Source organism: Gobius niger (assembly GCF_951799975.1).
Source record: "Gobius niger genome assembly, chromosome: 5".
Taxonomy (NCBI): domain Eukaryota; kingdom Metazoa; phylum Chordata; class Actinopteri; order Gobiiformes; family Gobiidae; genus Gobius; species Gobius niger.
The window spans coordinates 20,866,899-20,892,090 of record NC_136856.1 but is presented as its reverse complement, the minus strand read 5'-3'; the positions used below and the strand labels follow the sequence as shown (position 1 = coordinate 20,892,090).

Sequence of the window (25,192 nt, the reverse complement as noted above, 5' to 3'; positions counted from 1 at the left end):
TCCCTCTGTTCTAAACGGTAAAAGCCTCCAAGAAGATTTCATGTGCAACTTGTGTTAAGAGCATTAAATAAAGCAGGCAGTCACTGTTAACGGAAAACATGTTTTTAATAATAGCTCAAAAACAGAGGGAACAATAACACAAAACTAAGAAATAAACTTGAAGTTTACAATTTTGCACAACACAATTAGAGAAGATTGAAAGTTGTCTGGTCTTTGATTTCTACTGTGTGATATGGCACAAGACTGCCCCCTGTTGGTCACTTCTCTATTAGAGAGTCCAGCTGCTCCTGCAGTGAGGCCAGCTGTTGGAGCAGAAAATAAAAGGTGAGATTAAGTGCCACTGCCCCATGTGTAATTGTGGATGATGATTAATGGATGCCTATTCACATAAATCATGGCATTCAATTGTCAATACAAGCTTAACCATGTGTTAGTTGTGATTTCAAGAAGGAATAATATAAAAGTAGTAATGAGGTAAAAACATTTAACAAAAAGGGCCTTACTTGTTCCATCTCTCGTTCTTCCTGCTGAATGATTTCGTCCAATAAGGCTTGAAACCGGTTCTGTGAGACAACAGGATGTTGTGAGTTGACAAAGAGCCTCATTAGATTGTTATTGTCTTAAATGTTGGTCTGCCTTTACTGCTTGTGCCACAATCTCCCCTCTGACAGAAAGGCCACTTAGAATGCCAGTCAGCGCCAGCTGACCTTTTCCCTGAGCTTGTGATAATAACAACTGAAGCTCCCCTAACACCACACAACAAGAGCCCTCATGGCAACACCAAAAGGCTGCTCATACATCAATAAGTATGGTCCTCAAAAAAGCACGATAAAGAATATGGAAACGTCATTATTTACTGTATATGCTTGATAACAGTTAGTAATATTAGAAAGGATCATGGCAAACATTTTTTTTACTAAAATATATACATTTGTTTTTACAGCGATTGTAGATTTTGGTGCTTTTGAAACAAAATACGTAGCCGCAGTTTGCTTTGTCCTCATTATGAACTGCATATCATTTGGTTTTGCTCCTGCACACCTATTCTCTGAAGGGCTGCTCGTGTGGCTTACTTTGAGGGCCTGGTTTTCCACTTTCATGATGAGCTCCTCCTGCTGTTTCTTTCGAGCGCGTGTCTCCTGAAGCTTGGCCTTGATGCTGTTGATCTGCACCTGATATTCCATTACTGCAGGAAACAGAAAAAGAGTAACATAGATGAAAAAGTGTCACTTGGGTTTAGGATTTGAACATATTCTGGAAACGCAGACAAGATCACCCTTTTCTTGTTCTTGAAACCGTCATTTCTTTTAATTATAGGTAATAGACAAACTTAATTTAAACTGACACTAAGGTACCTGTTAATCCGACTGCCCTTGGCTCCACAGGGGCTTATCAAATCAAGCCAAAGTGCTTGTGCCGAACAACAACCTGTGGCTTGATATTAATCAACCGTCCTCCAAACTTATTGTATCCGTGTATCCTGATCCCCCAGTTGAGTTGAAAATCCTCTTACACTTCACATTTAATGGGCAGAAGGCAGTAGAGCCGAATCCCTGCAGACCCATTTATTTAACTTTACAAGGATGCCAAAAACACACAGACAAGCTCCGGACACAATTTAAAAGGCTCTGCTTGGCTACTGCACTGGAGATGGCCAGGTGATAGCTTCATGTATGTAGATAAACAGGCCCTGAGCTGTCAGAGGAGACAGCTGAGCCACAACACCTGTCTGCCCGGCGAGCTGAAAAGCAGAGGCAATCGCTGTCAGACTGAGAACCTCTGTGGGCGGAGGTGCGTTTTCCGGTTTTTAATATAGCCTACCGTGAGACACAAGTGTGCGTCTGAATACGGACCTGGTTATTTCTACCCACTGTTTTGACAAGAACCTGGGAAGCTTTGATCAGATTTCTTGTCTGGCGGTCAACTCACCAAGTACACATCAGCAAGACAAGTGCTCTTGACCACTGTGACAGCGATTAAAGATAGAAATGAAAACCTGTGGGCATGTTTAATAAGCCTGTACTGGTGGATGGATACACATATTTTTCAGACTATAAGTCGCACCGGAGGATAAGTCGCGCCAGCCTTGGTAACTACCTGGGTATGGAGGCGTAACTGCACCGTTGACAATCCTCTCCCGGCAGCACGCTGTTCAAACACCCATTTGCGAACGCCTTCCTCTAGCTGTGGCTATCTAGCTTTTAGCCCATAATTAGCTTTTTATGTTTTCTTCATTGCAGTAAGAGTAACCTCTGCTTTTTGCCAGTCCTTCACAAGTATGTCGCTCACTCCAAATTTTACCGTTTGTTAATTTAAAAAAAATTCAGTGGTACAGTAAGTAAGTGCTTAATTTGTCAGTGTACAACCGTGCAATAGAATATGATACTGGTACACAAGCCTAGAGTGCCCTCTAGTGGCTGACAGTGTGAAAATAACACAACGTGAACTTATACATTTTGATATACAAGTCGCACCCCCAGCCAAAATATGAAAAAGGGTGCTACTTCTAGTCCAGAAAATACGGCAACTAGTTTTGTTGCAACATGCTAAAAAATGTAAAAGAAACTTCACGGATGTCTCCATTTCAATGCAATCAAAAATTAAGCACTGCTTGAATCTTAATCTTTCAGAATATGACAGTGATGATTGCACTGCTAAATATTCATAAGAGCATTTTGAGAGAAAACAAGCTGCATTTTTACAATACCGTGACCTTCCCCTGAATATTATTGCAATAAAGAACTACTGTAAAATTATCATTCAATGAGATTTGGATACTGTTACATCTCTCTGACTCAGGTGTCCACACGTGTTTTAAAATGCTCCCCAAAAACATCGGAGCTTTTTCATTTTAGTTCTTACACTGAGGCTAAACACACTGTGCCCTGATAATCCTGACTCCAACCATATTCTCACCGATCTGGTTGGCCTGATCAGCCTCATGCTGTGTAGAGTCTGACTCATTCAGTTTGTCCTGAAGTTGTCGGACCAGATCGTCCTCAGTGTCCATGATGTTGAGGTCTTCGTCCTCGTGTCGGTCCCCCTCGTCCTCCTCATCCTCACTGGAGCTGCTGATGTCATTGAAGATCTCCCTCAGTTCATCGCGCTGAGCTGCTCATAGAGGGCACAAGCAAAGGAGCATCATCATCATCATGAACACAAAATCAGGTTTACGTTGATGTATTGAAAATATGCTCTTTTCGGACCTGATATAGCGTTGAAATCTAAATACAGTTTGTCATAGATGTTTTAGTTTTTTTTTTATTAGCACAGTTCACTTAAGAGATGGGCAGTGTCATTACGAGTTCCACTGGCAGAGAGACGCTTAAGGTCAAAGATGAACTAATGCTTGAGTGACCTCCATTTCCTTTCCACACTACTGGGACAGCGGTTATCCGGAGTGACGGGGTGAGTGTGCTAGTTCAAAGTGAAGGTTAACCTAGGCTGCAAAGAGAAGGAGTGACCAAAACACCTCTGAAAAGCTGGTGTCACTGCACACGCTGCCAAGTGCCAACACTGCTATTTTCCAGAAAGAGATACCACAAGTTAAGAACATTTAATTAAGACTTGATCAGGATCACTTTTTAATTATCAGTATAGCATTGGTCAATTGCATTCTGGAATACTGGTGAATAATCAGCTGTAATCTAGTCAGTAAACTAAATATCAGAGGTAGTAGAAAGGTTCCTGCAGGTTGGTGTGATAATATTAAAAGTTACACTATGGATGGAAAACACCTGAGAACTTAATTCCCCATTTAACTTAGAGCGGGCCCCAAAAGTGTCTGGCTTGCATACAAAATAAATACTACTAAAACTACTACTACTACTACTACTGTGTAGCCCTGTGACATCAGTTACAAGTAAGAAAAATATACATGTGATTGATCTTACCGCTGGGTCCATGGCCCATCTTGTGCCCTGAGGTGCCGGGTGAAGAGTCCAGATTGCCCAATGAGCCATGCTGATCTGCATCTTTGGATTCATCTTCAGCTATCACTTCCCATCCTACAAATGTTTGTTAAGTTCCACCATAAAAGTTCCACTTATCCTCCAAAACGTTCTGGTGCACCATACAATTATTCTTTCAGATGAACACTTGACTTAAATGTTAGAACTGTGTTTAGCATCACATGTAAAGTAAGACAGGCTTAGCTATAGAATAAGAGCAGTATTATGAATTCAAACTGTGCGACGACTGCGAAATCTTTTGGGAAATTATATATCTAAGAAGGATACGGACACTGACGGCCTCTGCATCAGTACTCAGTAATCTCTTCACTTCCTTCTCCACATCAGGAGATTCAATGTACTGCAAAAGACAAAGACAGACTGGGTTACATATTTTAGTACAGCTATGTTACAACCCTGTAATAGAGGTTATGCCTGTTATGCACAACATGGCAAAAGCAAACTGAGAGGCTATGTCTGCAAAGTTATTCTTATGGCTCATTTATTGTCTGGAGATGAAAGTAAGTACAGATGTGAACCCCATCTAATAATTGACAATAACATCACTACTGCCTTGAAATAAGAACGCCCTTCTTTCAATTCATGGCCTGTTGGCGACATGCCATGAAGCACATTAGCGATTAAAAAACAGAAGCAGCAAATCTTAATGGCTCAGATTCTCACCTTCTGGAAGATTTTTTTTTAAGACACAATAGATGGCCAGTGCCCACACATAGAATTTGGAGTAGAATGCATTTGCCTGGTGCTGAAATGGACTGGCCTTATTTCTTAATTATGTAAATCTTGATGCTGCAAGATGTTGTAGTGTTGCATAGTATAGTATATGTATACTATACTATCTGATTGCTTGGAACTGTAATCTCTTTAATATTTTAAAAAATATTTGTTTTACATATGCAAATCTTATATTGGTTCTTTTCCTGCTCTCATTCCTACAAACTATTACATTTTATTATAATTTAATAAAGTTTGTCTATGTCTAAATTAACACCGAAATCACATTACAGTAACATGCAAAAATAGACATAAACAACGGAGAATTAAAGGCCTTAAATACCTTCTTTTTAGCCGTTTTCCGAAACCTCCTCTTCCGAGTGTTTTTCATTGGACACGTAACTGAAGAAAAACAAATTGTTACAATTCAAACAGTATACTCACTATCTTGCTGTACTAAAGGCTCTATTAGCTTATGCAGCATTCACTTACTGCCATGGTTCCAAACAAACTTCTTGTCCTTGTCTTTATCCTTCTTCTTGCTTTTGGGGTCTGTTCCTGTTGGCTCCTCTAACGGAGGGTAAAGGTCTCCATCTAATGTACAAACCAGAATCTAATACAGAAGCATTACACAAAGTAAGTTACACAGTATCAACGTTTTGAAAACATGAGAAAGCACTTATGTATTGTTATTAATGTATAGTTTACCTGACAAACATCAGCAGTTTTGTAGAATGTCTTCTTGTCAACAGTTTTAAGTGATTCAATCATACAGGGAAGGTCAACAAGTTTGCAGGCCAATGGGACACGGTCCACTCTCACAATACCATGACGACCGTCAGCTGCAAATCAAATAAACCAATATCAAACATTGATGACGTTGTTGTTTCATTGTGCCAAATGAGTTTCAGCTCATATTCAAAACACTGTATCATCAAAATGTATAAATTTTTGGTTGTCATTCATCGTGCATCTTACGGTGGAGTTCAATAGTAAGTCTGTCCTTCATGTTCATGCTGCTGGACTGGGCTATTCTTCTCACTGTAGAGGCGTATTCCTGTGAAAGGAAGTCACAAAACATAAATATCATCAACCAAACTGAGCATCACAGACTGTACTTGTACTGTAGTTGTCTTACTGTAGGCAGGCGCAAAACGAACTGACTCTCAAGCTCATAAGGTGCATCTTCCTTATTCTTAGAGCCAGCTTTCCCGACTACGACAAAAAAAAAGACAGCAGAAGCGTCATTCAAAGGTTACTCGAGTAAACATTGAAATGATATATAACGTAATTATGATTGTTTGTCAAGCGCCATTAGTGCAACAACATATATCAAAACTATCTAACGTTAAATATGACTGAAAAACATTGGTAGGGTTTGGTTTGCTGCATATTTACAAGCCGTAACGCGCTAGTATTTGTTAGCTACATTTAGCTTTATTGGCTAAACAAAGCTGCACATTAGCCAAGTAGCTACCTTTGATTTTAGACGTCATCTTTGTATATTTTGTAATTCGTGCCGGTGTACAAACGGTAAAATCCTAGGTCTAGCTCGTCGATTAATCTCGTTGTATAAACATATACAAAAGCGTCCAGTTGTGTGAGCAAAAATGTAACCGCAGCAGAGGAGCTAGCGGCGCTGGTGCCCGCCACTGCGCGTTCCCGACACTTCAGCTGTTCACGAGCCAGCGTCAACGGATTTTTTTTTTTTTTTTTTTTTTTTTTTAACAATTTGTAGTCCATCGTTTAGTGCTGGAACCTAAATATCTTTCTTGCATGCAATGTAATAAAATTGCATTTGGATTAATTGTTATTATTATTATTATTATTTTTTTCGTCCGTTTTCAAAGTAAAAGCGTGTGTATAAATATATGTTACATTCTCAATTCTCAATTGTTTGCCTCAATATAATAGTATGATTGTTGTTTCTTTAGTCTGACTTTTTGGCTTGTTTACGGGAGGAGCAGCTTTTTAGTTTGAAAACCCCGAGTTACGCTTTCCAGAAAAAACGCGTTCCACTTCCGGGTTGTTATCGATTGCTCTGTCGTCTATCTGTTGCCTGCTACCGGTTGGTGTTTTATATGAGGCCAAAGTTTGGATTTTGTCCTCGACACCGCTGCTTCTGAGCGGTATACCCGATATGAGCTTTCCTGTGACTGTCGGAGGGGTATGGAGGGCAATAGGGACGCGGTGGCCATTTGTGCTTGTCAGCCTGTCAGTGTGCGCCTGTGTTTGCCGAGCAGCATCACCTCAGGAGGAGGAGGATAGTGCCATGGAGAACATCTTTACCGAAAAAAAGGCAGAGGAGAGCCACAGACAGGACAGCGCAGATCTGCTCATATTTATTCTGCTGCTAACCCTCACCATCCTGACCATCTGGCTCTTCAAACACCGCCGCTTCAGGTTCCTCCATGAAACTGGGCTGGCTATGATTTATGGTAAGGGGCATCAGAAGATCTGTAACTGATGGGTATGTTTGGATATTTGTGAGTAATAGGTTGGACATCGTTTGCTATTATCAACAGTGCCATTTGTTTGTTTGTTTGAATGATATGAGGCTTACAGCACCTTTGGTGTGCCATACTCAGTTCCTTACAGTCCTGCACAAAGAGCAAAGTACTTCAGCATCAGAACAGACCTGTGCAATCCACGAATCTAATCTTACTTTCTACACATTTAAGTTAGAGCATTTCATAAATGAAGAACAATTGTTTGAATTGTTACCTCTTCCACTGTCTCTTATATTTGGTTGTGATGCTAAGTACTGAGTAGGGCTTTCAGGTATCTTTATTTGTAGTGTGATTTTTTTTAAATTTGTTTTCTCTGCAGGGCTACTTGTTGGTGTGGTCTTGCGGTATGGCATTCATATGCCTCGAGATGGTAACAGTGTTCTTTTGAACTGCCACGTTAATGCCAGCCCTGCAACAGTCCTGGTCAATGTCAGCGGAAAGTTCTATGAGTACACTCTAAAAAGGGTCTTGAGCTCCAGTGGCAACAAAGTGGATGATGTGTCAGACAATGAGAACGAAATGCTGCACAAGGTAAGACTCCTATTCATAAAGTAATGTGTTATGGCACAGGATTATATCCCTACACAGTGTTTTGTCTCAGGTAATTCATTCTATTGTTAATCTTGAAAATGTGAAAGTATTTTCTTTAGTTGCAAATCATGACTGAGTGTGGATGTTGTATTTGTCTTAAACAAAGGTGACCTTTGATCCTGAAGTGTTCTTCAATATTCTGCTTCCACCCATTATATTCCACGCTGGTTACAGCCTGAAACGGGTACAGCATTTCTTTTACCAACACCTTCAATATACTCTGTACATTTTATGGATTAAACTAAATGGCTGTTTTGTTTTTTAGAGGCACTTTTTTCGGAATATGGGATCCATCTTGGCCTATGCTTTTCTGGGGACTGTAGTTTCCGGTTTCATAATTGGGTAATACATTTTAGGTTTTTTCCCCTTTATTCTGTGTCACTTGTTCATAGTCTTCATTATGCGTCATACGTTTTGTAAGGCTTATCCCCTTCTTTATTTGATGTTAGTTTGCTGATGTACGGCACTGTGACACTGATGAAGCACGTTGGACAGCTGCATGGAGAGTTCTTCTTTACTGACTGCCTCTTCTTTGGAGCAATTGTCTCAGCCACAGACCCTGGTAGAAATGTGTCCATGTTTACTTTAAATTACTGCACTAAGTAACGATACTGATCACTGAGACACATTGTGCAGTAAGACTTTGTCACCTTGAGTTTATAATGTGTTCTCTCTCTTACAGTAACTGTCCTGGCCATTTTCCATGAGCTGCAGGTGGAGCCAGATCTTTATGCTTTACTTTTTGGGGAGAGTGTCCTCAATGATGCAGTGGCTGTTGTTCTGTCTTCGTGAGTCCTTTTATCAATATGTCTTTAATGGGTAGTGTCGGTTCAGGTTTCCTATCCATACCAATTGTTTCTGTAAAATGAGGTTAGCTCATATATTGCATTACTAATGACATGGATATGCCAGACTGAGACAAGGATAACCCTTTTCTTCCCTACATAACCTTATCCCAATATTGGCAACCTGACAGGCTAATTGAAAAGTGTAATGATTTGTCCTTGACATCATGCGACGTTTCCTGCAGGCGCATATTACACACTGAATCATTTACTGTATTACATTAGTCTTTTGAAATTGTTTGTAAAACTATACACTGTATATAACTGCAGTACTTCATAATAAGTACCTGGGATTGAAACAGCACTGATCTCTTCAACAAACAAGGCTTTGATGCCACTAGAATTTATTAACATACACATTGTTTTTCAGTTCTATAGTAGCCTACCAGCCAATGGGGGATAACAGCCACACCTTTGAGGGCATGGCTCTGCTCAAATCGTTCGGGATGTTTCTTGGCATCTTCAGTGGATCATTTGCTCTGGGTGTGGCGACAGGAATTGTCACTGCTCTCATATCCTTTTAATTTGTTTGGTGATTTTGAAATGGACACTCATAAGCTGCAGTATCATAGATTTTTCATTGTATTGGGAGATATTTGGTCCCTTAACTTCTGTGTTTTACGTCACAAAGTTCACCAAGCTGAGGGATTTCCCGCTGCTGGAGACGGCTCTGTTCTTCCTCATGTCATGGAGTACATTCCTTCTGGCTGAGGCCTGTGGATTTACAGGTGCGAGACTTATTTCACTGCGTTAAGGACAAATTAATGAAACGCATGTATAGACGGTTGTATTTTTTCTTCAGGTGTTGTAGCTGTGTTGTTCTGTGGGATCACACAGGCCCACTACACGTACAACAACCTCTCCCCTGAGTCCCAGGACAGAACCAAACAGGTCAGACAACAGAACACCTCATATACAAAAAAATATTTATGCTTATTACAAGTATACAAACATTAAGAGCCACTGTAAAAATAACACACATTTTGTCTTTTGTGTTGCAGCTTTTCGAATTGCTGGATTTTCTGGCGGAAAACTTTATATTTTCTTACATGGGTCTGACCCTATTCACCTTCCAGAACCATGTCTTCAATCCCATGTTTGTAGTTGGAGCTTTCGTATCCTTTACTCACGGGGGAGCTTAATGTGAAAACAATGTTTGTATCCGTTTAAACAAGCTGCTGTCTTGTGTTGTTTCCTTCACCCTCTACGTCGCTCAGCTGGCTGTGTTTATAGGGAGAGCTGCTAATATCTACCCACTGTCGTTCTTGCTTAATCTGGGAAGACGTCACAAAATCAGATCCAACTTCCAGCACATGATGATGTTTGCAGGTTAGCCTTAATCTTGTTTGCACTTCAAAGGGTTATGTGGTTCTTTGCAGCTGAATGCAGTGACATCGTGCCTGTCTTTATGTGTGATTTCAGGCCTGCGTGGTGCTATGACTTTTGCTCTCGCCATCAGAGACACTGCCACATACGCTCGACAGATGATGTTCTCCACGACTCTTCTGATAGTGTTTTTTACTGTTTGGATTTGTGGCGGAGGCACCACTCAGATGCTGTCTTGCCAGCGCATTCGGTAATTTTTTCATGTGCTTTTGACTATTTATAATAAGTTGGCAATGTAGAAAATTCCGGTGCTCATGGTATAAAGCTCCTACTTGTCTGCATAATATGAGCTTACCTTTTTCTTATGCTTTTTTTTGGGGGCAGAGTGGGTGTCGATTCGGACCAGGATAACTCCGTAAGTGTCATAGCTTGTGTACAATGTAAATATCAGGCACATATCACACACAAATTTACGCTTGTATTATATTCTCTCAGATGAGTGTAGCTGAAGTTCCAGAGAGAAGGAGCACCAAACATGAAAGTGCCTGGCTGTTTCGGATCTGGTATAACTTCGACCACAAGTATCCTTTGTTTACCCCTTCAGATCAGAAATTACATTTGTAATTCACGTCTAGCAGCAGTAGGGGGAGCACTGCATTCATAATAATGTATTAATACATTTGTTTTTGGACAATATATGTGCTTTCTGTACAGTTATCTTTATTATAATAGTATAATATTTTTGTTTGAGTACTTTTAATTACATATACTATGATACTCTTTATTACTCTTTAAACCCCTTGACTTGCCTTCAGTTACCTGAAGCCTATCCTAACTCACAGTGGGCCACCCCTCACAGCCACACTGCCCCCTTGCTGTGGTCCCCTGGCCCGCGTCCTCACCAGCCCGCAGGCCTTTGAGGTCAGACATACACTTTGTACTATATGAGCAAAATTGTGCTATGACAAATAGATGATGTGAAGTATCTATCTTGTTGTGTCATTTATCTGACAGTCCGGTTCTTGTTTTACCAGAGTTATTAAAACGGTGTTTGTGCTTGATATGACATTTGTTCTTTCCATTTTAGAACGAGGAACAACTGAAGGATGATGACTCAGACCTCATCCTGACAGATGATATTAACCTGGCCTATGGGGACATTACTGTCAACACCGATGGTTCAGGGGTGCACACAAGCAGTGGGGCTGGTTTTGCCAGTGGCATGAGCTCAGAGGACCTGGACCGAGAGCTGACGTGTGGAGATAATGAGGTGGTTATGAGGGGCACTTGCCTGGTGTTCCCCATGGACGACTCTGAGCCCACAGTCAAAGACCCACACATGCGCTTTTGACCAACACACTCCGAGCCATCGAGCAGAACCTGACTCACACTGTCAACTTCTTTAACATTTGCACTTTTCATGTTTCACTTTTCCTTCATGATTTGGCAGCAAACCTCTTTCCTCTACCTCATTCTCGTCCTGCTCATTTCCATGAGTCTCCTGAGACATGCACATTCATTGAATATACTTAGGGTTATGGGTTACAGTTTGGTTCTCTTAGGCTGGATCTAGCTGATGTGAGTCACATACTGTAGCATTTCACAGGTTCGGCATGTGTGGGTGCGCAGATGCAAATTCCAGCCACTAGCTGATTTATTTGTGTACAGTATATAATGAGAGTACTATATCTTTGGTATGCATGTGGAGGATGCTCGATGTTTTGCTTCGTACGAGTATTTGGAACCTGAGGCTTTTCTGCTTTCTGACATTGAATGTTGCCTTTGCTGACCCAGTCCATGATTTTTCTGTACATTTTGTCACAATCAAGTGCCTGGGAATTATAGTTTATTTGGCAACTTGTACTCCTGCCAGTTTAGTCATTACGCTATTATATTTCTTAGAATAGAAAAAGAGCACCTCTGTCTATATACAGCAATATACTCAGTGGTGTTTTGCTGTTACTTTATTCTCTTTGCTGTAAATAATAGAATATTCAAATATGATGCAGTGTATCTGGCAATGTGAGTCTCTCCCAATGACCTTTGACTGTGACATGGAGAGGGATCAGACACTATTTTTAAGCTGAAGTTGCTCGCAGCAGAACAAAGGACTGTTGTGTGGTGAGAAAAAAAGTGACAGAAATGATAAAGAGACAGAAATGATAAAGTGCCATTCTGCAATTTTCGGTAAATTAAATGCAGATTAAACATTTCATATCATTTTTCCACCACCATTATATTCCAAGTCTAAAGTCATTTGTAATTTCTAGCCTTGAGCATTTTCTACCATAATCATTGCGGCAGTAGTGTTTGCGTTCAGCCATGAAGGTCCAAAATGCTATTTGTGGTTAATGTAACAAGGATTTGATGCAGTTTTGACCTGCAGTGTAATTATATAGCATTATATAGAGTTTTCTACAGACAGCAGTGAACACTAACCTAAGTGGAACAAAGCTTTGAATGCTGACTGACTCTTACTAAGCATAGTTTTGTATAAAAGGTAAAATGACTATCACTTTCATAAATGCAACTCTTGCTCTGTGATTTTAGATTTACTGTCATGATGGGTAGTTATAAACAACAACTGAAAAGGTACTGCGCCGTTACTGAGAAGGCTCTGATCTTATTTAGACGCTCAGTAGCAGCTGTTGCCGGATGAACAGGAAACGTTGATAGGACGTCTCTATGGTAACGCGTTGTTGGTGCAGACAAGAGCCAGGAAACAAACGTAACACAGTGGCTGTACTGAACACTGTGGTTTGACTGTGGATAAAGAGTTTCATTAGAGGTGTTAGCACATGAGCTGGGCTTGACAAAGATTATCTTCTGCTGTGCAGAAGCTTCCTGTTTTGTATCTTGTGTTTTTTAATCAGGACCATGACACTGCATTTGATTATTTGTATTTTTCACCATTTTATTATATTTTTTGTTTTTTATTTTGCAAAAACAAAGAAAATCAAAATATGAGAAGCACCGAAGCTCAAGATGTTAAAAGCTGGATTTTTTGCACTCTTTTCTGTTTAGCTGTTTATTGTATCTATCTGCTGCTTTTATTTTGTTTTGGAAATATTTGCATATATCCATTCATTATGAGCAGGGCATTCTGAATTAACAGTGGCTCATAATGCCATATGTGACGTGAAGGCACTTGAGTGTATTCTGCTTGCAAGAAGGCTGTAAATGGACAAAATGGGATTTTAAACCTATTCCATCCAATACTGTGTTCATTGTAGAACTTATAAAGAGCTCAGTACAATTATGTGCACTATTTCCAATCGGGCCTAGTTAAATTGTGATTCTGCACATATTCCCAGTCCTGGTACTTGCCTACTTTGTCCTGGTTTACTTTGATTGTTGGATACTCGTCTGAAGTAGCTGACCAAAGAGGCCTGTGTGCTTGGTATATCTGTGTACTGCAGTTATCTCTGTATGTGAGTGCGTCATGAAGTGTCCCCCACCTCTGTGTCAAACGTTTACATCTGTGTACATATATACTCACATGTTTATGTGTGTGCAGCAGCCAATAAACAGAAGCCTGTGCTTTTGATTAAAACCCGTATATGTCTCATCATTTACATGTATTTTGTTCTTGTTGTGGGCTAAATATTTAGAATAGTAACATTGAAGACAAATAAAATCCATAAAACTTTTAAAAGATTTGAACATTGTTTGAACCATAATTCCTACTTTCTTTATCTAAGATCTTCATGACCAGCCCCTGAGGATTTAGTAGAGGCTGCAAGGCTGTTTTACTTGCTTAATACTGGGCTAATACTGACTCATCTTAATGCAATTTCTTTGTGTTTTACCAAAGAAGGAGAGGAGCAAGAGGAGTGTTAACTCTCCACATGGGTCACTCAAACCAGACTAACACTTGGAGTTTCCATCTTGAGCCACTTTTCTTCCCATAAACAAGTCGCCCTTTTGTAATGTCTCAAAAAAAAATGACGTTATTTTCTCATTGGCCTCGAGCGCGGAGAGAAGTATTTTAGATTGCTAACAAAATTCCTGGCTGAGGTCATTGTTTGTGAGGTCTTACAGAGGTTTGGCTTCCCTCTGCGTCTTATAACGCAGCGCAGTCAGCACCGCCTGCACCTCTACAGGGAAAAGGCGCGCGCTGCTGGTGCGGACAGAAGCCTCATCTGCTCCAAGAGGTAAGACCGCTTCTTTTTTTTTACAAACATTTAAGTGTGCTGATGCAGGAGCTTTGAGCATTCACTTCAAAAGGAAAGCCATCATTAACTAATCATATTTTTAAGTGGCTCTAATAACTTTTTGCTAATCTTAATTTAGGCAAGTTGCCAACAGAAGACAGATGAGTGTCATTTGTCATGAATATTTTCTTGTTTAAAGTCTTGGCACTTTGGCTAATCCGGAACATTGAGGGCTGTCTCAGTTAATAGGAAATCCAATTGACTGATTGTTTATTAGTTCAATGTTATACACAAGACTTTTTTTTAAAACCACATTTTAACATGCATTCAATTTCATATACACACAATACTGTACACAAGCTCGAAAAGGAGGTAAATTCCCACACATATAAGTATTTTATTAATGTGGTTGGAGCCAATAGGGAAATGTGCAGCAACCTGATGGCAACAATCGGCACAATGGTCCCAGCCAATGCCAGACGTAGCAGGGGGACAGGGCAAGAAAAGCACAAATCTCCCTCAGGACGTGTCAGCACGCCACGTTTTAGTCAGAACCACCACCATGTAATTCCCCAAATTTGGTCTCGAGAAGTCTGTTATGTTTTTATTTTTTCTCTTTCTTTGTAACATTGTCCCAGTAGCTAATACACATTGGCTTGTAGTATTCAACCAGTTAGGCTATAGGTAGGCCTACAATACTTTTGTTTTACAACCACGTGTGCCAATTACTTTGATTTTCCTTCTGTTTTCCCTTCACGTGGCAACATATCAATTTAATGGTAGAAAGTTACATTGATCTCTGTACAACAACCTCTACATCATTGGCACACAACTGTCCCACCCCACCCAGGACCAGCCACAACCATCCCACTGCTGGTCACCACCCTGCCATCATCCACGGCCACACTACCAGCTCCTTCAGTGGTTGCTTCCTTTCACAAAAACAGTTAATATAACAGAAAAACAGTTGCAAGAAACACACATATGCAAATACACATAATAAATATATATAAATATACAAAAATATGTTACCAGTGATGGTAAGTACTTCAGTTGATCAATATGTTACCAACAATGAATGAATGAATTGGAATGAATTGTTCCACTTTTTAGTAGGGAGGGACACTTTAAAGGGGGACCGTTTTTATATAAAAAAAAAGGACTTTCAACAACTTAAAACTAACAATGAGATCTAAAAGTTTGTTTCCTGGAGCTTCAACTAAAAAGTGTCCCCCTTTACCTGAATTCACCTTCGGTAAATCTCTTGTCTTTCTTCTGCACAGTTTTATTATATGCCTTTCTACGTGAAAGTGGCTGCCCCCTTTACATGTAAATGTATATAAAACTATGCCAATCGTTTGTTTTAACTCAGCGTCTCAAATTTTACTTGAAATTTTCTTCTTTAAAACAGTTAAAGGCATTTGTCAGCGTGTAGTACTGTCTCCTCCCTCATGGACCAGGGCCAAAGCAAACTCATGAGGTCACCAAAGAGACCTGAGATTGCGGCCACTTTTCTTGGTCCACAATGACATCATTACATCACTTTAAAAGCCACATAGCCCTTAATGTGCAATGATAAACTAGGAAGAAGAACTTTGTTTATACAGCGCCTTTCACAGACAGTCACAAAGCACTTTACACGAGACAATTATAAATTCACCCCATACTTGATGGTGTTCAGTTTCCCCTGGGGGAGACTGACAGAAGCGCTGTCTCTAACCACACACGCACACACCCCATTCATCCTGGCCTATTGTACATGTTTTAAGTGGTAGGGGAAACCGGAGTACCCGGAGGAAACCTACGCAGACACAGGGAGAACATGCAAACTCCACACAGAAATCGGCGCTACCGTGCCGATGATTAACTAGTGGTGTGTGATGTATCAGATCACCAAACTGAGAAATGACTGTATTATGAATCAGAGCTTTTAATCCGTTGCCTGCCACCCGAGGGTTAGGGTTAGCAATTATGCATATCCAAATCTCAAAGCAGGAAATGGAGTCAAACAGTGAAAAATGTGAAGTAATAAGCTAGTTGTGTTAGCTGAATATATATATTTTTATGGAGCGCTTACAGCCTATATGCCCGTGTGATACCTCATTTGAAAGCCAAGACCTTCTAGTTTCTATAAATATGTGTGTGATCTGTGTGAGTGACACACAGTCTACATCACATTTAGAGACGCACCGATCCAGCTTTTTTGCTTCTGATATCAATACCGATAATGGGTTTGAGTATCTGCCGATATCTGATACTAACCGATACCAAGAGACTTTCTTGAAAGTGGCATTGTTTGAGTGAATAAGTGAATGTTTCTCTTTTCTTCTGTGTGAGATCAATAAAGACTTTTTCTTGTCATGATGTTACAGATCAATTATCAATTCTATCTATTAATAAACTAAGGAAAAACATTTAATGGGTGCATACCTATGTACCCCGGGTGCGATTTTTCGTAGGTGAGTTGGTACATCAACCATCAATCACAAGTCATGAGGGTGAAACATCATACATACTGTATATCAATCAGCATAACCCTGACCCTGCCCTAGCCACTAACCTTAAGGATAGTGGGCTGGTGTCTAATCTTAATACATCAATGTTCCCCCACTTAATAGAAGTGGGATGTTGAAACATAGGTACCGGGGAACATAGGGCTGACCCCTTTAGCATGCCGTTGCTAGCCATGGCACTTTGTGTGGTTATCAAAAATACGTTTGTGGAGGTTAAAACTAACTCAGTGATTGAAGCTTAGAACCTGGAGAATCCAAAGTGATATGCAGCATGTCCATAGGCCTATTCACTTAGATTTTATTTGCGAAAGTGTTTTAAAGAGGTGAGAGGTTCAGCATCAGTTATTTGTAGCCGATACCTGACCCTAATCATAACCCTAATCCCTGACCCTAACCCTAGCCCCCTGATCAGGGGGGGCAGCAAGTAACCGGTTAAATACAGCTCAATACAGACACATGTTCTAGTGATTGACCCATCTTTGTGTGGTGTGTGAACTCTCAGAAGAAACAACGACCTCTTCAACTCATTATAAAGCTATATTGAAATGTGATAAAACTGAAATCATGGCACGAGTTGTTTCCCATATCACCCAACCTTAACTACTGTTAGGTAAGTCTAACACTAATTCCAATGGCTTTAAAAGTCTTGGGGATGCTGTGTATTAGCATTGTTGATTATAGTGACAGTTCAGTGAAACATTTGACACGGTACATATTTCTCTGGGAGCGTTGGTGCCAGCTGTTCTTCTAAGTGCCGGCACTTCACTAACTCTTCGATGAGGACAGCTTTAACATGTTTTTTATCCTCCTAAATGGAGCGAGGTGCCACACTGGAGAGAGAGGGATAGTGGAGATGAGTGAGTTAAAGAAACACATGCGATTTCAGAGGACCCACAAATGCCTCCTAAATAGGCAATGCTGCTTGATTGTAAGTGTGGAGAGAGAGCGGCTAAAAGTCTGCATTCACTCTCAGTGATTTTAGTTGGCTTTCCATTTGTAAAGGTATTGCTTTGAATAAAACATATTATTGGTTCACATTTTGGGTCTCAAGGTTTGTGTTGCATTGTCTTTTATGTTTCAATAATTTATTAAAGCCATACAGAGAGAGAGATACAGAAAAAAAAAAACAAGGATTTTCTTCATCGGGGTGAAAAATACCAAGAAAAATATGTCTTACTGTGAGCGGGCTCGCCTCTGAACAGATCTGACTCTTAACTTTGCTGGGAGCAGGACATACTTGGCTTGTCTCCATGGAAATGTTGTTGGCACCCAAACATGACTTTAAATATGTCCTTTTCCAAAGGCTTTATTTTGACAAACTATTGCAAAAATAACATTGTTTGTGGCTTTTACATTTGGCATATTTATCGTAGTTTATTTATCATTGTTTATTAACAGTTTAGTTGCTTGAGGTACAGACTGGTAGCCTCACTTCCATCAGTCTACCCCATGGCAGTTGTGGCTACAATAGTAGCTTACCACCACCGAGTATGGTGTGAATGAATAATGACTACAGTGTAGCGCTTTGAGAAACTTGGTAATACAGGCTTGTAAATCCAGTTACACAGTAACGTGATGTCTGGAAAGTTCTGCAGTTTGAGTTTAAGTACAATTCATTGTCCCAATAAGGAAATGCGTCTTCTGCGAGCTGTGGCAACCAACACAATCACTACATTGATTTGGTACTGAGTCATATCAACGTCCGTTTTGTCCTTATTTCGTTTCTTGCACATTGTGTTTTTAAAACTAGACATCTGGCCCGAAGAAAATGAAAGCGTCATGCATGCAAGTTCATCACTCACCAGGCTCAGCTGAATATTTGACTATCGTGAGTTTGTCAGCCAGAAAAGAGCAGCCCATATCCATCTGAGAGTCAGGATGAGATTTGCTAATGATAGGGTTTATCAATGCTGTCTGTTAAAGTTTGAGGTCCTTATTCCAATACTAGAGTTGTTCATTCATCCATGACATTTGTTTTTGCTCCAGTAAATGAGACGGGGGGAGTGCGTTGGCATCACTTGTATCCCCAGATAGGAGTGTAACAATGTTGACCTTTTGTCCACTCACCAGACCTCTCTGTGTCTGCAGTGCAGTCACACCCTCTTCCTGTGCAGGAGCCAACTCTGTCCTCTGAGCTCTGTTCTGTGTGTCCAGAGTGAGCTACCTCTACAGATAGACCTGATCAATCTCTTTTAATACATAATAGAAGTCTGTTTAGGCTGAGCATTTGGACTGGATACAAAATCAATTGTTAAGCTGTTCCTGCACAGGTTAATATGCTCTATTATTTTAGCAGAACAGAGTCACTTCCTGTTTCCATACCGGCAACAGAGGTGATAGGTGATGGCGTATACAAAAGAATTCAAAACAACCCAAGTGCTAGCAGCTATGTATAGCATATTAGAATATTATTAAAATACATATAACTGGCAATACTTCAGATACCATACAATCAGACACTACAGTTTTTATAGTCTTTAAGTAAGCACATAAAGCTTGCAGTGAAACAATGTTACCGCCAGATCGTTAACAACAGGACAGTCCATGTCCTGGAAACATTTACCGGTTCCAGCCTGCCCCGATCATTACTCTCATTAGTGGAGCTTGTGGGTTTGGAATAATTGTGAGACAGGAAACAACCAAACATACGATAGCCTAATACGGAGGACCTTGATGTGTTTTCGAAAGCTTTAAATAAAATTGATAGATCAGTGATTCTCAAACTTTGGTGCATGTACCACTGGTGGTACTTGGACTTTACTTTATGCATGAGCTTTGGTCATCATCACGATTGTGCTTCAGTAATGCATCAGATGTTTTAATGTTTTAGACACTCTTAAATGACTTTATTAATCCCCGTAATCCTCGGGGGCCCATCTCCAGATGTGAAGCCAATGGTCTGAAACACCTGGCCTATTGTACATGTTTTTAGTGGTATTGGAAACTGGAGTACCCGGAAGAAACCTACACAGAGACGGGGAGAATATGCAAACTCCACACAGAAAGGCCATGTCCAGGTGGGAATCGAACCTGGGATCTTCTAGCCGCTAACCGCTGCACCTCCCTGCCGTTTGCTCCCATTTAGACGTTATTTAGTTCAATCCATGTTAGCCCATTTTTAGTCCCCGGTTTGGTCCTGATTTAATCATGACAGGCCTGGTGGTAGTCGGGAGATCACATATTTTACTTGGTTTAGAAAGTTTATGAACCCCCTGTGCTTGATCATTTAAATAATACACTCCCTCTCAACCTTAAGCTTTGACGTAATGCTTATTAAACATCATTTCTGCAAAGATATCTACTCTTGAGTGGTCTACTTGATCCTGTGATAACAGTGTGAAGTTGTAGTCATCTTGTAACAATATTTCTCATGGAGGCTGTGGGAGTATCTGTTATCCTCTGTGGCTCTATCACTCTGGTATTTTTACTCTTGATGTGAGTGCAGTGGAATCCGACAAGGACTTAATGCAACTAATCTGCCCACACGGTCCCCCATCTGACCCACTATTGTCTCATGTAAAACCTAAAAAGGAGCAGACATTCAAGAGGGTCGGGTCTCGGGTCACGGAAGGGTATATAGACCCCACCCGCATCACACCCCTATAGTCTGCAGCTGTGACCCTCTGTGGATGCTACTGTCTATTTTCTACTGAGAAGTTGCCAGACCGAAGAGCAACCATGAGTTTCTACAAACATTCAGGTATTAACAATTATCTGTAGAGTGAATGGTGGATGATTGAGTTAAATCTTCTATTCTCTCATGTGCCAGTCTTTGTGTTGTTGAATTGTATTTTGTAAACCATTATAGATTACTAAGAGCTTCATGTTTTTCTTCAATGTTATTAGCTTGTGTTGGTAAATGCTGTTGAAAATTAGGACATTGAACAAAAGTTACAAAAGTACAAAGAATTTTCCATGGATTTTGAAAAGCCAGTTGTTGGACTGCTTTTATTGACATGGCTTTATGTGATACATATTCAGAGCCGTTTGTCTTAACTTGGCGTCACTCAGCTTCTCATCCCTCTTCCATGGGAGTGACTCACATCCATAACTGGCCCGCTCCTGACCTTTGCGTCTCTCACTTTGACTTCCTGATGGGACTGTGTAGTGGTTAAGTCCTGTCCATAAACTGCAGAAGGACAGCACATACCATGGCTGTCTGAACAGGGGAGACAGCTGTCATAACAAAAGCTTCACGTATTGCCAGCATCTCTCATTGCACCACAATAGCGGCGTGGTCCCAGTAGTCCTCTGCCCATTTGCCATTCGCTCCTGAAGGTCACTGGACTTTATATAGCGCCTGGATCATTCTGTGTGTGTGGATTGATACATGGACTAAGTTGGATTGACTTTGACGGCGTTGTAGCCAAGCCCAGTTCTGATCCCTGAGACACAGCAGATTGGACCAGTGTACACTTCACCAGAATAGCAGCACGAAAATATTTTGGTTGTCCCATTAGGCCACTAAACAAAACAGAAAAATGTTATCTAAATAGCATTATTACTATCAAGTATAATGATGGCAGCAACATATTGAGTATTTTTTGAGTAGGAAAATTCATTTTTTATTAGTGTTGGCAATCAAAGTCAAATAGTAGAATGAACTTTTAATATCAGCACATACCACTTCACCACAAATCACTTGGCCTATTGTTTTAATAAGTTAGGTTATGCAATGTTTGGCAAACCCTCTTGACATCGCTCTCCGGTGTGAACATTTCAAAGAGCAACATCGATAAGATGCAAGAGTCGCCCTCATTCCAGGAAACCACTCAGGCCGCTCCGATGGGAATGCAGGAATGTTGATGAATGAAGCAACAAATGTAGCCCAGATCACTGTGTTTAGGCTGACTCGTAACAAAGTGCGCCCCAGACAAAATACCTAAGACATCAATCTGTATTGGAGATCGTAGAGAGGTCTGTTTGTGTGTGTGTGGGGGGAATAATAGAGGTTCGCAAGGCTATAAATAAGGCCTGAGCTTTTCCAGGGAGGCTTGATAAAAGTCACCCGAGTTGGATCCATGTGTGGGGCAGATTCTCACTCTCGCATACCTCATCTGTGCAGTATGCCGATGGTGATGCTCTGAGCTTGTTGTTTATATTTAAAAAGAGGCGTACATGTCCATTACATAGTTCATACAATCTAAAACTGATCAATATCTATAGTCCAATAGTTCTCAAGTGGAAAGTAGGTAAATAGTGAATATGTACCTACTTTAACTGTGAGTTGGGTTACCTTTGAAATGTAAAGGTAACCCACTGAAACCTTTGTCATTACCCTCTTTTCGGTCTGAACTCAGCAATTGAGAACCACTGATCAAGTCGAGTCTAATCTAATCAGATACCACTATACCTAAAGAGAAAGTTTATGACAAATATCCTCAAATACCCCTTTGTTAGTGATTAATATGGTTTATTGGTATAAACCTCTATAAAACAGCTCCATACATATGACTATCCTACTTTCCTGCTGCAGTGGTTCAGTAGGGGCCCCATTACTCTGAAGCCTACTGTCAATAAGACATTGGGCAAAACACCATCTTGCCTCCAGCTTTGTTAAAAGATGTGTGTGCTTTGGGTACCACTTTCTGATAATCTGATATTTATAAAAAACAATATCTTAACAATAAACTGATTCTTCTAAGGACTTGTTGACAGATTTTGGAGTAATGTCGACATTGTCCCGGAGGTTTATGAAGAGCTATTGTTTTTGTATTTTCAGGTCCAAGACACTACGTGAGCTCCACCATGACAGACCGCTTCGACTGTTACTACTGCCGGGACAACCTGCACGGCAAGAAGTATGTGAAGAAGGATGACAAACATGTGTGCCCCAAGTGTTTTGACAAGCTCTGTGCCAACACCTGCGCAGAGTGCCGACGCCCCATTGGAGCTGACGCCAAGGTGCACACTTACCTCATTTTCTTTTACAACATAACAACATTATTTAGTCAGACAGAAAAAACACTCTGAAAGCTCAGGTGGTAAAATAAAACAAAAAAATCAGTTTTATTTGTGATGACTGGAAATGCTCTGCCCCTGACTCCACAAACTCTGAATCCGACCCAATGGACCTTACACTTCCTGTGTGCTTTCAGGAGCTGCACCACAAAAACCGCCACTGGCACGAGGACTGCTTCCGATGTGCCAAGTGCTACAAGCCCCTGGCCAGCGAGCCCTTCTGCGCCCGGGACGATGGCAAGATCATGTGTGGCAAGTGCAGCTCACGGGAGGATGGCAATCGCTGCCAGGGCTGCTACAAGGTGGTCATGCCAGGTACCATTACCATGTTGGTCTCAGTTATTGCAATTTAATATTACGATGGAGGACAGGAAAGCCTATGGTAGAATTTGCCTTTAAACTACAAACATGCAGATGTGTTATCGTACAGATGACATCTCTGTAATTACTGAACCAATCATCATGACACAAAAGCCCAAGATTGATATGGCAAGTTTATGGATCAACACCTAGCAACAGATGACAAGCTAGCCAGTTTACTGAGATAAGATGCCTATTGATTCACATTGCTCTGACTCCTAAAGATTGTATTCGGTGTATAAAATCACTTCATCAGTTCATACTTTATCAATGTGTTACTTAGGATCTCAGAATGTGGAATACAAGAACAAGGTGTGGCATGAGGAGTGCTTCACCTGCTTTGAATGTAAGCAGCCAATCCGCACTCAGAGCTTCCTGACCAAAGGGGACGACATCTACTGTGCTCCGTGCCATGACAAGAAGTTTGCCAAGAAGTGCTTCCAATGCAAGCAGGTATAACTTCCGAAACATTTGTCGCATTTTAAGCATTTGCACAAAGATAAACGAGGAGGCCTTGCTTTCACAGCCCATCACCTCTGGAGGCATCAGCTATCAGGACCAGCCCTGGCACTCCGAGTGTTTTGTGTGTGCTACCTGCCGCAAGCCCCTGGCAGGAACCCGCTTCACCTCTCACGAAAACCATGCCTACTGCGTCGACTGCTACAAGACCGACGTGGCCAAGAAGTGCCACGGCTGCAAGAACCCCATCACCGGTGAGATCCACATTTACTTTAGCCGTGACAGGTGAATGTTAGATTTTATCCATGGTTCTTGTAATACTGGCTAGACAGCGGCTAAACTGCATATGAAAAACAAGCACACGTTTCACTATATTGGAGCTGTCCTCATTTGAACACTAAGAATCTCCTGAGTTCAGTCCATGAGCTTTAACAACCGGAAGCCTACACTAGCACTAATTCTCCTTTACTCATTGGATGATCACAAAAAAGTAAACATAAACACTTTCATACTTAAAAATAATGGTTGATTCAACAGTTAATCAAGTTCGTACCAATTATTCTGCTTTTTATGACCTAGGCTTTGGCCACGGCACAAACGTGGTCAACTACGAGGGCTACTCCTGGCACGAGTACTGCTTCAACTGCAAGAAGTGCTGCCTCTCTCTGGCCAACAAGCGCTTCGTCATCAGCGGCGACCACGTCTACTGTCCCGACTGCGCCAAAAAGCTGTAAAGCTAAATGACAGCCACATAGATGACACATATACAGTATATATAGAACAGTAATGCTTCGGAATATGCCTCTGTTGCTTTGTTCATTTAGAATCGCCTTTTTTAGACAGTAGGCAGCAGCTTGAAGTTTGACTGAAAGATTCTCGTTTCGCTTGCGATTAGATTTGTGTTTTATGTTTTAAACTCAAGATTCAGTCGACAACAAACATTTCAGAGACGGCTAGGGGCAGTAGCCTACTAAGTAACTTGTTTACCTTAATAAATCCTTTCCGTATTCCCACTGGGGGTAATACAAGGGGTAATGAGATGATTGTCCCTGGCCAGAAAACCACAATTGCTACTTCACTGCCTACGGGTTGGAGGCCCCAATACACACTAATAGAATCACAAAGAAGAAGCTAACAGGCAAAGCTAACTGCAGGCTAGCACCACTTAAACAGTATTTACAGCCAAGTAAAGTTTTTTGAGTGAAAAAAATATCTCCATTGTGTGATGGGATGTACACTATCCCTCCCTCCCTTTTGTCTTTTCTGTCAGTGTAGCATTTACTCTCACTGACAATTAATGAGTAAAAAACCGCAACATGCTACGACACCTGCAGTGGCGCTTTTGGCCTCGAGGGGCACGAGTTACTTTGTACTGCTTAACACTGACAGAAATACTAACTGCTAACTTAATACAGGAATCACTTGCATTTCAGAACGTTGCAGGGGTTCCAAGAGATTGAGAGATTTATTACAGAGCACATTGTATTACATAAAGATAGCTCCTTTTGCGGTTTTGCGGCCTGAAGCATATATACACAGTATGTAAATATAGTATCTTTTGCTGTTTATAAACATAGTCCAACCCAGAATGCAACAAAATAAACCAAAGCTTTTTCTGAGTGTTGCCCCAGAATTCAGTCCTGCAGCAGTTCTGACATAAAGCTATTAAGAATCACTGCCTCTGAACGTCACCAAGCCAGAAAATGTTCAGATGTTTCTCTACAAAAATAAACATATTGCAAAGTAAGGTTTTGTTACGTCTTTATTGTTAACAGCTTGACTTTTCTC

The 25,192-nt window shown here is 40.8% G+C and overlaps 3 protein-coding genes across 3 annotated transcripts; 2 read left to right on the top strand and 1 right to left on the bottom strand.

Annotated features, from left to right (window-relative positions):
- Positions 1-111: 111 nt before the first annotated feature.
- taf7 (TAF7 RNA polymerase II, TATA box binding protein (TBP)-associated factor) lies at positions 112-6,327 on the bottom strand. Its single transcript, XM_079556883.1, has 12 exons — positions 6,163-6,327; positions 5,824-5,900; positions 5,664-5,742; positions 5,394-5,527; positions 5,178-5,298; positions 5,029-5,087; positions 4,239-4,311; positions 3,894-4,007; positions 2,917-3,111; positions 1,074-1,186; positions 504-563; positions 112-302 (listed from the first exon to the last, which is right to left on the bottom strand). Exons 1-12 carry the CDS (start codon positions 6,179-6,181, stop codon positions 258-260), a joined length of 1,089 nt encoding a protein of 362 aa, XP_079413009.1. The 5' UTR covers positions 6,182-6,327; the 3' UTR covers positions 112-257.
- A 392-nt stretch (positions 6,328-6,719) lies between these two features.
- On the top strand, positions 6,720-12,085 carry slc9a6a (solute carrier family 9 member A6a). The gene is given in 20 exon segments (XM_079556710.1): positions 6,720-7,123; positions 7,515-7,726; positions 7,893-7,970; positions 8,052-8,128; positions 8,236-8,348; positions 8,469-8,574; positions 9,002-9,152; positions 9,156-9,164; positions 9,168-9,170; positions 9,174-9,185; positions 9,189-9,191; positions 9,194-9,359; positions 9,434-9,522; positions 9,633-9,746; positions 9,849-9,960; positions 10,054-10,207; positions 10,342-10,372; positions 10,453-10,538; positions 10,773-10,878; positions 11,045-12,085. Coding segments are annotated over 20 exon segments (2,184 nt in total). The 5' UTR covers positions 6,720-6,825; the 3' UTR covers positions 11,309-12,085.
- Positions 12,086-14,001: 1,916 nt separating this feature from the next.
- On the top strand, positions 14,002-25,142 carry fhl1a (four and a half LIM domains 1a). Its single transcript, XM_079556704.1, has 6 exons — positions 14,002-14,111; positions 22,347-22,528; positions 22,723-22,900; positions 23,229-23,398; positions 23,472-23,658; positions 23,984-25,142. The coding sequence occupies exons 2-6, from the start codon at positions 22,373-22,375 to the stop codon at positions 24,136-24,138; spliced, it is 846 nt and encodes a 281-aa protein (XP_079412830.1). The 5' UTR covers positions 14,002-14,111; positions 22,347-22,372; the 3' UTR covers positions 24,139-25,142.
- The last annotated feature ends 50 nt before the right edge of the window (positions 25,143-25,192 follow it).

Excerpts from the sequence above, each read along its gene's own strand:
- taf7 (XM_079556883.1), bottom strand. Across the intron at positions 5,299-5,393 it reads AAACTGCTGATGTTTGTCAG|ATTCTGGTTTGTACATTAGA; the intron begins GTAAACTATACA and ends CTTCTGTATTAG. Across the intron at positions 303-503 it reads AAGAACGAGAGATGGAACAA|CTGGCCTCACTGCAGGAGCA; the intron begins GTAAGGCCCTTT and ends CTGCTCCAACAG.
- fhl1a (XM_079556704.1), top strand. The coding sequence starts at position 22,373 with ATGACAGACCGCTTCGACTGTTACTACTGCCGGGACAACCTGCACGGC. Across the intron at positions 23,399-23,471 it reads AGTGCTTCCAATGCAAGCAG|CCCATCACCTCTGGAGGCAT; the intron begins GTATAACTTCCG and ends TTGCTTTCACAG. Across the intron at positions 23,659-23,983 it reads CTGCAAGAACCCCATCACCG|GCTTTGGCCACGGCACAAAC; the intron begins GTGAGATCCACA and ends TTTATGACCTAG.